This window comes from Lampris incognitus, chromosome 21 (assembly GCF_029633865.1).
Source record: "Lampris incognitus isolate fLamInc1 chromosome 21, fLamInc1.hap2, whole genome shotgun sequence".
Lineage (NCBI taxonomy): Eukaryota > Metazoa > Chordata > Actinopteri > Lampriformes > Lampridae > Lampris > Lampris incognitus.
Window position 1 is genome coordinate 13,037,889 of NC_079231.1, and position 16,270 is coordinate 13,054,158.

Here is a 16,270-nt window from a genome sequence, read left to right on the forward strand (position 1 = left end):
AACCACGTGAGTAGGCGAAGCTATCCGAACCGTTGTTTGGCGGCGTCCAATAAACAAATATTTAACTTTAACTGTAAACCTAACCGGCACCTTAACCCCGATATAACCGTTATAACTGTACACGCCGTCTTTACTCGCATGAAAACCGACGTTTGTATTTGCATTATGCGTCATCGTCGCATCGGCGGTCGTCGCCATCCACATGGTTTTCGAGAGAATGTCCATGGAGACGCTGGCGCTCACAAGTGGCCAATTTATCCAAAGACCGGATGACCTGGAGTGGGTTTCATTACTTAATAGGAAAATTAGCAGTGTCCAAATCCTCAGGAGACTTCCATTTATTTAGTTCTAAAAATGACAAGTGTACACGTACTCAAATTAACGCAATGAGATTCCGAGTGTGGACAATACACTGCAAATCCAGTAGGCTACCCCCTGCACTACAGCCTACTGGGTAACCTGGTGACTTTAAAATGAGCTTATTCATTCGAGGTGCAGAATCGAGGCCTTGAGACGACAAAGAAAGGTTGCTTTTAACCAAATCTAGCATGCACGACGTGCACACTTGTGACATTTCTCTGGTGATTAGATTTTCATCTCAGAGGGCTGTCAGCTGATACTTCATGACCTCCACTTATTTCTCCTTGCAAAGGCCTTCAACTCTGCTGTCCAACCTCACAGTTGTCATGTGCTGGACAGTTGATGTGAAATGAATTAATCTATTTTTCAGCTGTAATGAGCTTGAACTGACTACAAAAGCAATAGATCTGTTGCATGCAACACAGATGATATGAAATGTGACAAATTAATTTGGGTTTTTTTGCAAGATGTCAATGACAGGAAACATAAGACATTTTTCTTTTCTTTTAAAAGACATCTTTTTGTGTATTTTGCACAGACAGCTGGAGTTGATACAGGCGAGAATCTAATGTCAACATCATGCAGGCGTGTCCTAGTCTCTCAAAGACCTGGAACTCAACAGAGATTTTCTGAGAAATGTTTGTCCAATCAATGTATATTGAAAATGATTTAAATTCCTGGTAAGAACGAAGATATCTAAAATGATAAGACATTGCGAAAAATCTCTACTATACCAGGAATTATTGATATTGTATTGATGTTGTCTGATTTGCAGCAATGCAGTCTTTGGGGAAACACCGAACTGACATAATTTAGCTGCAACACACCAAATGGAAAATAACATGATTCCATCATGTGTGACTTGTGGGTCTTGATTATTCAGATACTGCTTTATTTTTTTCCAAGAACATTAAACAGCATGGCTTTGCCATATGAAAACAATGAATTTGTCATTATTTTCCAGAAAAATAGTAATTTAAGCCTATTTTCCAATTAATTTGGACAAGGGGGGACTTTATGTTTCATATTACATGTTTGTTGTCTGGTCATTTGACTTCCTGATGCCATCAGTGATTCTCATTGCTCAAGCGGTCAGTGTGCCAATTTCCTTTGCATGACGGCGGTTAAGAGTCACTGTGTGAGCCCTCAAAACGAGCGAAAGAGATAAGACAGAAAATCTAGAAAAATAACTTTCATTAAGGAAAACTGCCCTCGTCTTTTGAGTAATCAAAAATGGGATATGAATTAAAATGGGAATTATTTTATTTTAAACATAGTTCACTGTTTGCACATTGGTGCCCCATGGAAAATTGCTAAGCAACCACCCCACCCACCCACCCACCCTCTATAATGCTGCTATTTCAAAGTCATGCCGTAAACGGTTAAACTACACAACCATGTTTCTGTTCCATGAGGTTAAAGTTGTTACGCAACTTTCCACAAATGAAACCTAAATCTCCGTCTTCAGTCTATCAGTCGTATAGATTATCCCTCCCTTATTATCACGCAAGGTTCCTCAACTCCCCCAGGCAGACTAGAGATATGGAAAACCCTTAACAAAGCTCCATATGCTGATGTGTTCCCATCAAACACAACCTCTGATCCAAGTCTGACTGGTGCTCAATCTGCAGAAACATCCGCTTCACGCAACAACGCACACATAAATAATGCAAGCAGAGACGCTCGTCTTTTTCTGAAATATATTTTATAGATGTCAGAGATGAAATGTCCAAAGCGTAGGTCCCAAAGAAAGATAACATTTTTCATCAATAGAGAGACAAACAAACAAAAAATAACTTTTTTTTCCCATTTACATGTAAACCAAGAATTGCTCTTGAGCCACAGTGGTTATATATAGAACTGGCCGAGGTGGGTATGACAATCATACGAAGGTGCCCTTATCCAAACCTTTTGCAATCAGAAGCCATCATTTTCTCTACCGTAATATTGCCTCTGTAAATTTCTTTGACAGAACATTCTTTGGGAGTCGAGTGTTGAGTTGTGAATATACCAGAGGTTTGGCCGAGCAGGTTCTCTTAAATACAGTCTCACGTCCGTACATCTTGTAAGTGCTGATTCATGTTAAAATCACTTATTGGAAACAATATTCAATAAGAACAATATCAAATATTTTCAGTGGAGGCATTTGGACAAAGTCTTTTGAATTGTTTGCACACCAGAGAGAGAGAGTCTGTCCCACCTGGTATTCTGAGTTGCCGTGGGAGGACTTTAGTCCTCCAGTGTTCTTCTTCTGTTGTGCAAATACATTTTGTTACATAGACAAGCAGGCATGCTGACTCACAAACCATGCAAAGAGTTAAAGTTGGCGCGAGTAGACAGCAAAAGAAACATCTGAACATCATTAGTTTCTACAAAAATGCTCAACTTCAAATTCATAATTAGAAATAAAAAAAAAACCTGTTAAGCCAAATTTAAAAAAAAAAATAAACAAGTGGAATGTTTTGTTAAGACATGATAAAACAACACATCAATCCCCAAAATTTACAAGTCTACGAAAATCATATGAACTTAAAAAAAAAAATGTGATGGCCATCTTTAAGTGTCATACGAAGCAGTTGACCGCTGGACAATAACTCGAGATTATCTCGTAGCAATGGCTAATAACGTTAGTGTCATATCAGTGTATATAAGCAAACTCGATTCTAGGAGGAGGAGGAGGAGGGAGGGATGAGACGTTGTTGCTATGGGAACCAGTCATGACGGAAAGATGGCTGCACAAAATGATGACGTTTCACCGGTCGATGGTTGGCGTTCGCTGCACGAGGTGGACCCCCCCCCCCCAAAAAAGTTTTCCACTTTCTTAAAAATCGCATTCCAATGTCTGACCATCTCCCAATCGACGTCAACCGGCTCGTTTTCTTCTTCTACTATGCAAATTTCATTCAGCTACATAAAATGGCCTCCAAAACGTTTTTCTGGAAGTGTGTGGTGATGACATCACAGCTTAAAGGCATGTGGACATCCCCCCATGCACTGCAGGAACATTATCAATTAGGCAACTAAGTGGTCGAATGTTGTTTTTTTTTTGAGGTGATAAAAAAAATTGTAGTGCCATGTAATGCTGCAAAACTGTTTGTCAGTTAGAGGAACTTTTTTAACAGTACAGTCAGTGACCAGTTAAAATGCCGTTTTTCTTTTTTTAAGTTCATGGAGTAATATCACACGCCATACTGTTTCATTCACAACGTTGCTGTCATTACTTAGAATACATTTATAGATTTTTCATATACAAATCTCCTATTAACAGTACATGTTATAAATACACAACCGATGAAATTGCAAAAGGCCTAGAGACACACACAGAGAAGAAAGTGTTGCTCCTTATTTTCGATAAATACACAAGAAAGAAAACGCGGGAAAAAAAAAAGGCGAACGAGTCAACGATAGCAGTAAGGATGTGAAACGGCGGCTCTACGGCGAGCCCGGAACCATGGATTAAAAACGGACACGGAACAAAAACTACGGATGAAAACGTTAGAAAAATAATCTTGTACATCAAATAATAACAATAATAATAAAAAAAAAATGGACACGCTTACCAAACACATCTGATATAGCAAATCGACGACGTGATGTGGAAATCATACATGTAGTTACAAACTGGCAATACTAGACTACTGCCTTTCAAAATATATCCAATTCAATATACATGACTAATGTTAAGCTCACACTAGTAACCAAGGTAGTTGCCAACTGGCAAAGCATGGGAGGTCAGTTAGCCTACGTAAAGAAACAACCCCTTGATAAACCGCGAGGAGTTAGTAAACAGTGAAGTTGGTATTGAGGACCTTCTTCCAAAGGGTCGGTACTTAGAGATGCTTATCGACTTGCCTGTTAGTGGTGTAAAAGGACTATATGCAAACTCATGCTTTGGCTTTTCTTGCTTGGCTTTCCGTTTTTCTTTTTTTTTTTTTGTTCCCCTCACGTCCCTTTTTTTTTTTTTTGGATAACATTCAAATCCTGCTGAAAAAGAAACCTCTCGCCTGGTTAGCTCAAAATACATGCCTTATGTGGTTAACAAAGCAATGATTTAGGTTAAAGGGAAGCTACATAAAAGGCTAAACCTTTTGACAGTGTTCAATCTAATTCAATGTTCAACATCTCCATGTTTGCCTCCTTTCTACTCAAGCTGGCAACTACCTTTAGAAAGCAGTTTTTTACAGAAAAATAGATCCATCCAAAAGTAAAGTAACTCTTCAAGAGAGGCCGTGAGAGACATCAAATGATGTCTGCGTCACTTTCCAAGTAAACATGCTGAAAGATTGTTTGCTTAACTTTGTCATTCCCGTCTTCGCCGACCGGAAACTCTCGTCTCCCACTCACGCGCCAGTTTTCCCGGCGGGAAAAAAAGAAAAAAAAGAAAGAAAAAAAAAGACCATTTAACTTAAGGCAATCTTCAATTCCTGAACAATCCTGAAATCCAGCGGGCCCTCGCCAAGGCACTCCTCTCATCCGTCGACCTTCTGTTCTACAACTACAGGCTGGTCCAATTCGGTGACAGTCACACCGCTAGATCGTCAAATCTTTGTCGAGGCCTACTTAAGGTTTCGGCCCATCAAAGTCCACAGTGAATACATCTTCTAAAATCTGATGGTCATCTCCGTCTCTGCGATGCCCTTGTTTGTTGAGGGGAAAATGAGTTGAGAAAAGGGAAGAGAGAAATCTCAAGCTGTACTCGACAGTTGGGTATGTCCGCTGTCCCGCATGTCCTGACCCCTGGGTCAGAGGGCAGCTACGTAAAGCACCGTGTTTTTCTGCGCAGGAGCATTTTGCACCTTTATGGGGCAAGACCCATCCGTGCCCCTGACCCAAATACACACACAGTACTGCCTTCGTATGTGGTCACTTTGCTAGCCACCTTGGGCTAACTTTGAGAGGTGCGAAGACCGGCAGAAAATGTGTGTCAGTGAGCGAGTGCTGCCAAGCAACGCTGAGCTTTTATTTATTTATTTTTCCAATTCAGTCCTCTTGTCTCCTGATTGGCTCCCTACTCTGAGGCTGAGCCCACCCACTCTCCCTCATTGGCTGAGGGGCCGCCAATCAAGGTGACTGACGTGGTGAGTGGGGTTAGGGGGACTAAATGAAGGGATCGGTCGAGACTCTTCGGAGCTCAAAGAGGCATTCTCCGGAGAGGTCAATGGTGACAGCGCAACACCCTAAAGGTTCCCTCCGTTACAGTGGTTCCTCCTCTTCCATGGGTTCCTCCTCTGGCCTAATGGGCAAATCACAGAGAGGGACAGACATAAACAACAGATCACATATTTCCCTTCCATTCATTGTAAACTGACATCCCCTTCCCACACTTTACGGGCAAGATCATCCTCGGACATTTGTGGACTTGGGCCCCGATCCTCTGTCTGAAACACTAGTGCAGTCACACAGAAATATTCCACCTATACTTTATCTTTTTTTTTCTACACCTTGCAAAAAAGAAAAACAGCTATTTGTGTTTTCTTTCAGTAGATCTAAGCAGAATAGTGTACGTGGTATATCTAATTTGAAAGGACAAAGTGTAATTTGTACAACTATTCACCAGCTTGTTTCACTTGGTCTAAATTTACAAGCCCAAATTTACTCAGTAACTGAATTTCAGAAGAAGTTATTAACAATAATAAATAAATAAATAAATAAATAAAATCATAATAAATATAAATTTAAAAGAAAATAAATAAAAACTAGAGAAAACTACTTAACTAAATAAGTTAAGTCGTAATTGAAGGTTATGAAAAATACTTTCCTGTCAAGCATTCCCACGACCCCAACGGGGATAAGCAGCTTGGATAATGGATGGATGGATGGATGAAAAATACTTTCCTGTCAAATTTGTTTGTATTTTGCTTTTCGTGCTAGCAGTTGGGGGAAGTTGTGGGTAGTGTTGGATATGTTATAAAGTAAGTGTATGATGTACAATGTAGCGAAAATATTCACAATGAAATTCAACACACCATCTTCCTCAATGTACTCTACCTGTCCCTGAGGAAGGAACGTACACCATAGCCTCCAACTTCACATACCTGTACAATGAGCACCTGAACAGGAATGTTGTAAAGGCCTGTTTTAAAAGAGGCTAGCATCACCATTACTTCTACATTTCTGAAGGCTGAACAACCCACTGTTTCCTCTGCACATTTAGGGAGGACTGCACTTTCTATCCGTCCCGGTTAACACCGAGGCTGGACTCTCACCTGTGGTCCATGGCGTTGGTGTTGGCCACGGAGAGAGAGGCCATGGCGCTGACCGCCTCGGCTTCCTCGGAGTCTCCTCGCTTGGCCTCCAGTAGGGACAGACCCAGCCGAGGGGAGGAGCGATGCACCGAGCGCCAATATTTACCTGAGGGGAGGAAGGGGCGAGCGGAAGAAGGGGGGAAAAAAGGGAAGAAGACAAAGGTGAGTAGAAGGGGTTAAGAGAGGGGAGAAGAGTCAGATGAAGTAACCAGAGAGGAAAGGCATCAAAAAATTAAAAGACTGGCATCCGGGTGGCGTGGTGGTCTATTATTCCATTGCATACCGACATGGGGCTCGCCGGTTCGAATCCCCGTGTTGCCTCTGGCTTGGTCGGGCATGCCTACAGGCACAACTGGCCATGTTTGTGAGTGGGAAGCCGGATGTGGGTATGTGTCCTAGTCGCTGCACTAGCGCCTCCTTTGGTTGGTTGGGGCGCCTGTTTGGGGGGGGGGGACTGGGGGGAATAGTGCGATCCTCCCACACGCTACGTTCCCCTGGCGAAACTCCTCACTGTCAGGTGAAAAGAAGCGGCTGGCGACTCCACATGTATTGGAGGAGGCATGTGGTAGACTTTGGCCCGCCCCGGATCGGCAGAGGGGATGGAGCAGCGACCGGGATGGCTCAGAAAATAGGGTAATTGGCCAAGTACAATTGGGGAGAAAAATAAAAAAAATAAAACAAAAAAATAAAAGACACCAGTGTATACTGATCAGTGGTTATCGGATTTCCACACTTGTGCTTCACAATAAAAGCCTCTACACTTACATGAATAGAAAAAGACCCGGGAGGACGGGAACAACCTCTTACCTGGCATTTGATTTCAATTTGCCCGCCAAAAAAATAATTCCAATTACTGGTGCATCTGAACCGAGAACAAACTTTGTCGTTGTGTGCAGAATAAGTCTACCTGGCTGTTCTAGATGCTGACAGAAACATGTCAACCTTTTTTCCACAACAACAATCTAGTTTCACAAGAGTATTTGCTGCATTGACTGTCAGTGTGCTTTGACCTTTGACCCTGCCCTTCTTTTCTATTATTTGCTTGTTAGTCTGCTGCAGTATAGTCGGGACTGATAAAGCCCGACACTAACACTGCTAGACTTAGGACTGTTATCCTCACTGTGGCCATTTATACTGAAAAATGTACAGCACAGTCTCTCTTACAGGGCAGTTGTGTGTTCTTCCCCTCCCTAATCTCATGTCTTCCAGCTCTCATCCACCAAGGCCGTTTCTCCAATTAGTGTGGACAGATGTTCTACACTCAGGGTGTCTCGCATATAGCCAACAATTAACAATAGGCCCTTATTTGTTCACCTGGAGAAGACGCTTTATAAGACCACCTTTGTTCCATTACACATGGTCCTTAGGCATCTATCTAAGCAATGTAAGGTCATGGTGAAAGATTAAAAGTAAGCAAACATCAAATATGAATTGCCCTCACAATAGGCCTCCACCAACGTGAACACGCCAATCAATTGTGATATCTAAAAGCTGGTCATCTAAGAATTAAAGGTAAATCTGCTGCAGCACTCACTGTAAAATGCACAATGCCCAAGTCCAACAGTAGTCACAGTACAACAGTTTGGCTATCAGGACTCCTGGTTTTGTTTATGTATGTTTTTATATCAAATTGGGGTTTCTGGCAGTGAACTTACTGTGTGTCTCTAGAACCTTCTCCAGGGAGCGGACAGCATTGGGGTTGGGCCTCTGCTCTAGGACAGCCTTTGGCAGCGGATCCAGCTGTGGACACACACGTAGCAGTACTCCATGTCAAGAACAGGTATGTGAATGACTTAGCAGTAAGGTATTGTATTTACAATACACTCCACAGGGGGTCAGCCTAAAACTAACATAATGGGCAGCCATTCCACAGGAGATTGTGTTAGCCTTTACTTCGATTTGCTCATTCCACTAGTTCCCCTTCTTACTGTCCTTTTCATATTTCCTCTTCTTGGCCATCACTTCCTGTTCCCCGGTTGGGTGAACGGTCATGAAATAAGTGTCGCCTTAAATGTGGGAGTACAAGGGGTGTATGTGTGCCGCTGTGTATGTGTATGTGAGTGGCTGCAAGACACTTGATGTCACTGTCAAGGCTTCTGGAGGTGTTGTGGGCCTAACTCAACCTAACATCTGCAATGGGAGGTTATCAATTATTAACCCCATCACTCTCAACAACACAGGGGGTAGTTCTGTCAGATCCTCTTCATCAGTCCCTGTGTATCCCAAGAACGCTCACCTCCTGGCCTAACAGGGCGGCCACACAGGCCTCCGAGGCATCACAGATGGCGGTGAGGTCATGACCCCCCTCCAGGGCCAGGACTACCCTTCCCCCAGCAAGGGTCATCAGCTGCCTGGTAAGATAGCCAAAGCCTAGCATGGTGTAAAAATAAGAGGCAAGGAGTGAGACAGAAGTCCATTATCATAGTCAATCGTCAGTGTGACGCATCAGCCGGATTTAATTCATTGCATAAGGACTGCTATTAATGCTAATTCACTGTCTGCAATTATTTGCTGTCTGCTGTATTAATTTCATTTCTATCCCGCACTAATCAAGGTTTTATTCTGCTTGAAAGGAAGCACTTTGCTTTATAATACAGCCATGTTACTTGACGTGGGTGGCATCACTTTAAAAGGAACTATTAGCACTGAAAGGAACCTCGTGTAAATAATATCTTCAAAAGGTTTCATTCTGAATTAAAATTCCCTCCTTTTTAAATGTCAGTTGTTGTTGGGGTTAAGATTTTATCATCTATCATCCTCCTGTTCCCCTGCTACTGCATTTCTCCTTAGACCTCATTATCAATCAATCAATCAAAACTATTCATATAGCACATTTTGTATGTTAAAATGCAATGCATTATTTTCTTCTCTACTTGTTTGTTCTTTCACAATTATTTTGGGGGTCACGGATTGAGGAAATGCAACCTTTGTACTGTGGACGTTTGGTTGCTGGAGATTTTGGCAGGGCAAGAACTGAAGCTTCTTTAACTGTCAGTCACTCTGGGTATGACTGTTAGCTAAATGGCCAATATGTTAAAGACAATTTAAACATCTGTCATTTCCAGCTGTCCGACAGTATGGACTTGTCCCGAGGGGATGAGCCGAAGGAGAAATGATCACGCCGACACACACACTTCTCACATACGTACATTTGGATGTGAGCGTGTATCCCCCTAGTGGGGGAGGGTGGCCCTCCACAGCGTCGAAGCCCGAAGACACCAGCACCACGTCTGGAGCGAATTCATTGGCTATGGGCATAACCACTGACCTGGAAGAAGAAAGCGGTCAAGGGGAGGAAGTGAGGCTGAGGAGGTGCCTGAGGGTGATATGGAGGGATATGGGTCGGGCGTCCAACGACACCGTGTAGTGATCTGATCACATCTGGATGATATGACTGTCAACCTGGCCGTTTGACTCTACAGCTAACAATTACTTAGAACGACAATCATTATATAATGTGAAAAGACAGTGTGTCAACTTCATGAGAAGTGGATACATGTGTATTACAAATGAATATTTTTGCTCCATTTCCTTCCCGGATTATTTTCAAGAAACAGAAATTCATCAGATCGTCCAGGTTAACATGTGTGTGTGTGTGTGTGTGTGTGGGTGTGTGTGTGTGCCCGCACATGTGTGTGTACACTCATACTTTACCTGAAGGCTGCTAGGTACTCTACATCTCCCATCGGTGGATCAAGACCGCCAGTGAAGGCTACGTTGACATTGAATCCAACTCCGGGCCCGCTGCCGACCTACAGGGGACAATGCACGTATGTGTGAGCACAGTTTCCAAACACACCTCAACACCATCACTCACATTTGACTCCCTCGAAAAAGGTGCGAGTTCGACATTATTAGACGGCCAAGTAAGTTTGCACATTGTAGGAACTTGTCTTGATGAGATGCTCAAGCAGTAAGACACAAGGACGTTTGAAACAATATTTCTAAGCAGAAAAAGAAACCTACGTTATCCGTAAGAGACAGTAACTACAAACCTAAGATGAGTGAAATATCCCAAGTGCGAGTTAGTAAGAACTTATGGGGTGAAGAGTATCTTTTTTTGGGGGGGGGGGGGTTCTCCCCTTTTTCTCTCTAATTGTACTTGGCCAATTACCCCACTTTTCTGAGCCGTCCCGGTTGCTGCTCCACCCCCTCTGCCGATCCGAGGAGGGTTGCAGACTATCACATGCTTCCTCCGATACATGTGGAGTCGCCAGCCGCTTCTTTTCACCTGACAGTGAGGAGTTTCGCCAGGGGGATGTAGCACGTGGGAGGATCACGCTATTCCCCCCAGTTCCCCCTCCCCCTTGAACAGGCGCCCTGACTGACTAGAGGCGTTAGTGCAAGGACACATACCCCCATCCAGCTTCCCACCCGCAGACACGGCCAATAGAGTCTGTGCGTAGTCCACTGACTTCCGGTTTCTACTGCAGCGGTCATACCAGTTTCCTGTGTGTTGGCGTGTGCCATTGACAAGGGCATATTTTTCACGATGCCTGCAAGATTTACCATGGATAAATGTCAACGATATGCACAGAATTGTCGACAAACTTTCATCTGCACCTACCAGCAAACGGGTGAAAAGTTTCAAGTTGTACATATCTAGTTACGTCCACATTTATGAGGATGAGTGGACGGATGGATGGACAGAATTGTGGACCTAAACAAGAAACTGGTATGACCCCTGCAGTAGAAACCGGATGTCAGTGGACTACAGTTACGCACAGAGTCGATTGTGTCAGTAGTGACGCCCGACCAAGCTGGAGGCAACATGGGATTCAAACCGGCGATCCTCGTGCTGGTAGGCAATGGACTAGACCGCCTGCCACGCTGCCCGGATGGCCGGTGAAGGGTATCTTATATATAGTAAAAGGAGCGAACAGAAAGAAATAAGAGCCAACTCACATCTATTATTATTTACAGCAGGCAACCACACCCGCCCCCAACTACTCCCACACAGAATCACCTTGCCTTGTCTTCATTAGCGCGGTTCAGATTTACTGGAGCCGGTTGTGTGATGTTACGGTTTGGTTTGTTTGTCTGTAAATTTAGCGAGGCAGCCGAGCAACAGCGAGGTCTCAAAACAATGAGCACATCTGGGGCTACTCAAATAAGTCATTACTTTCAGCGCACGAGTGAGACAACAGCAAACAATTTAACAGTCTCATTGTTATGCTTTCCCCAATTGTTTATTTGGGGAAACCTCCTGATCTCATCCCCGCATACTTTCGTTTAACTGTTCACTCTTTATGTGGGAGCTCGAGGCCAACTTGGACCAGGTTGTGAAAAGCGGCTGGCACGGCGGTGGTGTTGCCCGGTTCCGGACACTTTCTCATGCAGTAAATAACTTGAAAACAATGGCAGCGATTTAGTGATTTACCCTCGTGGAGTGTGAGCCCTCTTATTAAAGGGTAATTCTGTCTTTTTTTACAACCTGGGTGTTATTTTTGTACTTTTTGCCTTCGTTCATATCATTTATGATATTCTAGTCACCGGCTTCATTTTGGAGATTTTGGATTCGGGACGGCCACAGGACACGGCCTTATGACGGTGTCTTATGTCGTAACTGAACACGAGTGCCAGACATGTTTCAATAAATCCAATTCAACCCAATCACCAAAACCACGTATTTGGAAATGAGAATAAAAAGAGCAAGTTGGGTCCGCGGTGGTGTAGCGGTCTAAGCATCAGCTTTGTGTCGATGCAGTTGCCCACTGGGGACAAGGGGTTCGCGCCCTGGTCTCGTCAGATCCGACTATGGCCGGACTTGATGAAGCAGCAATAATTGGCAATGCTGTCTTCGGGAGGGGGGCGGAGTCGGCCTGTGTTCGTCACATGAATGCGTCTGTATGTGTGTCGGAAAAAGCAGTGGTTCGGCCTGAATTCGCCTTGTCACGAAAGTGGCGAGGCGTCTCCTCCGAGACCGCTGGCCGGAGAGATGCAGTTGGTGAACGCATGTAGTACGAGGGTGGGTGTTTGAATTAAAATAGGGGGATCGATTGTCCACTAAATTGGGAGAAAAATCAGAAATAAATTTAGAGAAAGTTAAAAGTTATAATGTCCAATATTATCAATGGTCCATCACAATGCTGAGCTACTTCTTGGTTCAACTTGCAGGTATGAGCACACTTACCATAGGTAGTAATAGTACTCATTGGCTTACTACCCGGCCAGTGTAATTGAGAAGTCAAATATAATGGGAAATCATGTACCCTGTTTAACTTAGACACTAGGTTTTGTTGTTGTTGTTGCTTAGACTTGTGTTCAAGCTGTGTCCAGCAGTGAGCCCATGTTCAAAATTTTCATAATGAAGCTGGTAAACTGATATCAGAACCCCCATGCACGATGCCAAAAACTACAAGAAGAAGACCGATGTTGTAAAACAAATGAATTTTCCTTTTTGGATTAATCAAAATTCAGTTGTAAACCAGGAACACCGGAACGACTGCAGCCACAGGGCTCAGCAACAGTCAGCTACCTTGAGACATCACGGCTTAAACCCTGCCCAGTGGAATCAAGGCATTCTTGCTAAAACACAAATACAAACCCACCTCATCAGGCGCCCCGCTGCCAGGAAAGAAGTTTCCATCATCGTAGCGATGGATGGACATGTAGAGGACATTGGGGTCATCGTAGAAGGCTTGCTGGGTACCATTTCCATGGTGAACATCCTGAAGGGAAGTACATATGGCCAGCATTATATCCCAGCATCATCCCAACCCTTGCAATTTGCCTGTCTAAACAAAGACTATGGTGCAAATGTGAAACTAGATTTGCAGTTATTGAAAGCGTTATACAGCATAGACTAAAACACGCCAGACAAATCTAGGGGAGAAAAGGACCCTGTACAAACAAGCCGCTTGTATCTACTGGATGCCCTACACCCTCTCCCCATCTAGCACGCTTCTACAGACACTGACCCAGTCCACGATGAGGATCCTGTTGACGTTGAGTCTCTGCTGGAGTAATTTGGCTGCGATGGCTACCGAGTTGAAATAACAGAAGCCCCTGGAAGAACAGGAAAGGCAGTGAGGGTTGTGAGAATCACCAGGCCGGTTATTTGCTCAACAGTGTCCTAGCCAACACTTGGTAATGTGCTGACTGGTTTTAAACTGTCTTAAGTGCACTTTACAGTTCATACGAGCAATGTTTAGAAGAATATCAAACAAGACACTGCTTAATGCAAAACAACTGACGAAATAAAAATATGACAAATGAACATTATGGCTTTTGTCATTTCTGTTGTAGACAAGCACATTTCCACACCGCCATTTGTATACACGTGCATTCAATGTGTCTGCATGTGTGCTGACAGTCTGTGGCCTTACATGGGAGTGCTTTCCTCGGCATGGTGTCCAGGAGGGCGGACCACAGCAAATCCATTCTGGAAAACAGACAGACGAAACAAAAGTGTTACCCACAGTGTTGTTCACCCGGTCGCAGAGGTTCAAGCATTGACGTGCCAGTGTTCAAACTATTTCCAGATTAAGGGTGACAATACTACTACTACTTTCGGCTGCTCCCGTTAGGATCATCCATTTCCATCTCTTCCTGTCCTCTGCACCTTCCTCTGTCACGCCAACTACACGCATGTCCTCTCTCACCACATCCATAAACCTCCTCTTTGGCCTTCCTCTTTCCCTCTTCCCTGGAGGCTCCACAATCAGCATCCTTCTCCCAATATACCCAGCATCTCTCCTCCACACAGGTCCAAACCATCTCAAGCTTGCCTCTCTTGCTTTGTCTCCAAACTGTCCAACCTGAGTTGTCCCTCTAATATACTTGTTCCTAATCCTGTCCTTCTTTGTCACTCCCAATGAAAATCTTAGCATCTTCAACTCTGCCACCTCCAGCTGCGCCTCCTGTCTTTTCATCAGTGCCACTGTCTCCAAACCATATAACATAGCTGGTCTCACTACCATTTTGTAAACCTTCCCTTTAACTCTTGCTGGTACCCTTCTGTTGCAAATCACTCCTGACACTCTTCTCCACCCACTCCACCCTGCCTGCACTTTCTTCTTCACCTCTCTTCTGCACTCCCTGTGACTTTGAACAGCTGACCCCAAGTATTTAAACTCATCCACCTGCTTCAGTTCTACTTCTTGCATCCTCACCATTCCACTGTCCTCCCTCTCGTTCACGCGTAGGTATTCCGTCTCGCTCCTCCTGACTTTCATTCCTCTTCTCTCCAGTGCATACCTCCACCTCTCCAGGCTCTCCTCAACCTGCTCCCCACTCTCACTACAGATCACAATGTCATCCGCACACATCATAGCCCACAGAGACTCCTGCCTGATCTTGCCCGTCAACCTGTCCATCGCCATTGCAAACAAGAAAGGGCTCAGAGCCGATCCTTGATGTAATCACACCTCCACCTTGAACCCATCTGTCATTCCAACCACACACCTCACCACTGTCACACTTCCCTCATACATATCCTGCACCACTCCTACATACTTCTCTGCCACACCTGACTTCCTCATACAATGCCACACCTCCCCTCTCGGCACCCTGTCATATGCTTTCCCTAAATCCACAAAGACACAGTGTAACTCCTTCTGGGCTTCTCTATACTTCTCAATCAACATTCTCAAAGCAAACATCACATCTGTGGTGCTCTTTCGTGGCATGAAACCATACTGCTGCTCGCTAATCATCACCTCTCCTCTTAACCTAGCTTCTATTACTCTTTCCCATATCTTCATGCTGTGGCTGATCAACTTTATACCTCTGTAGTTGCTACAGTTCTGCACATCGCCCTTGTTCTTGAAAATTAGTGCCAGTATGCTTCTTCTCCACTCCTCAGGCATCATCTCACTTCCCTAGATTGTGTTAAACAATCTAGTTAAAAATTCCACTGCCATCTTTCCTAAACACCTCCATGCCTCCACAGGTATGTGGGCAGCAATACTATTTACAGCATTTTGTCTCTTTACATTCAGGGATGGCCCACCAACACAGCAAAAATGAAACAAAGCAACTGTAATAAAACAAAGTAGTAAAGTTACATGTGTATAAGTGATTTTAAAACGAGAAGGTAACAAAACAAAAACAACTTGAGCAGGGATGGATGGATGGAGAATACAAACTAAAGATGCACACCGTGCACTAGTGCTGATGGATAAATGGTATTTTCATCACCATTGTGATGTGGACATGTGTGCTAAACACATCGCAAAAGACTGCCTGAAATGTGATGAATCAGAGAAATAATTTTATCCACAAGCGCCATGCAGTCACACTCAGCATGTGAACATTTGACCTACCAGGTGGAGCCCTGTAGTCCGTTGCACCAGCAGAGCCTAAGTATGTTCGATCTTTAATCGGCACTACGTTCGAATTTATGACCAACTAAATGCTATACCGTAGCACCAAGTCACATATGTTCAACGTAGACTTTTTAAGTCTGCTGTATAAAAAAAACCCCAAACGTTAATATGGCTTTTAGGTGTGAGCAAGAGGGAAACCTGCTGCAAAATTAAGAAAATGAAGGAGGACGCGGCTTGCATAGGCAGCGAGTTCTTCGCAACAGATTAAATCCACTGGACCTGTATGACAACACTGATTTACAATCGCATTTCGGCGCACAGAAATCTACCAAATAACAGACCTCCTTTCCACTGACTTAAAGCACGACATGGACAGGAACGAAAATAATAAATAAA

At 43.9% G+C, this 16,270-nt stretch overlaps 1 protein-coding gene across 2 annotated transcripts in view; it reads right to left on the reverse strand.

Moving 5' to 3' along the window:
- Positions 1–2,923: 2,923 nt before the first annotated feature.
- The window catches only part of LOC130131342 (histone deacetylase 4-like), an 84,774-nt gene continuing 71,427 nt past the window's right edge, over positions 2,924–16,270 (reverse strand). For both annotated transcript variants that reach the window (XM_056301003.1, XM_056301002.1), the window contains 9 exons: positions 13,934–13,989; positions 13,526–13,613; positions 13,157–13,276; positions 10,260–10,357; positions 9,755–9,873; positions 8,842–8,975; positions 8,261–8,345; positions 6,567–6,711; positions 2,924–5,593 (listed from right to left, as the gene is read on the reverse strand). In XM_056301003.1, coding sequence (XP_056156978.1) covers positions 5,554–5,593; positions 6,567–6,711; positions 8,261–8,345; positions 8,842–8,975; positions 9,755–9,873; positions 10,260–10,357; positions 13,157–13,276; positions 13,526–13,613; positions 13,934–13,989 — 885 coding nt within the window. In that variant the 3' untranslated portion in view covers positions 2,924–5,553. The remainder of the gene's footprint in view (positions 5,594–6,566; positions 6,712–8,260; positions 8,346–8,841; positions 8,976–9,754; positions 9,874–10,259; positions 10,358–13,156; positions 13,277–13,525; positions 13,614–13,933; positions 13,990–16,270) is intronic.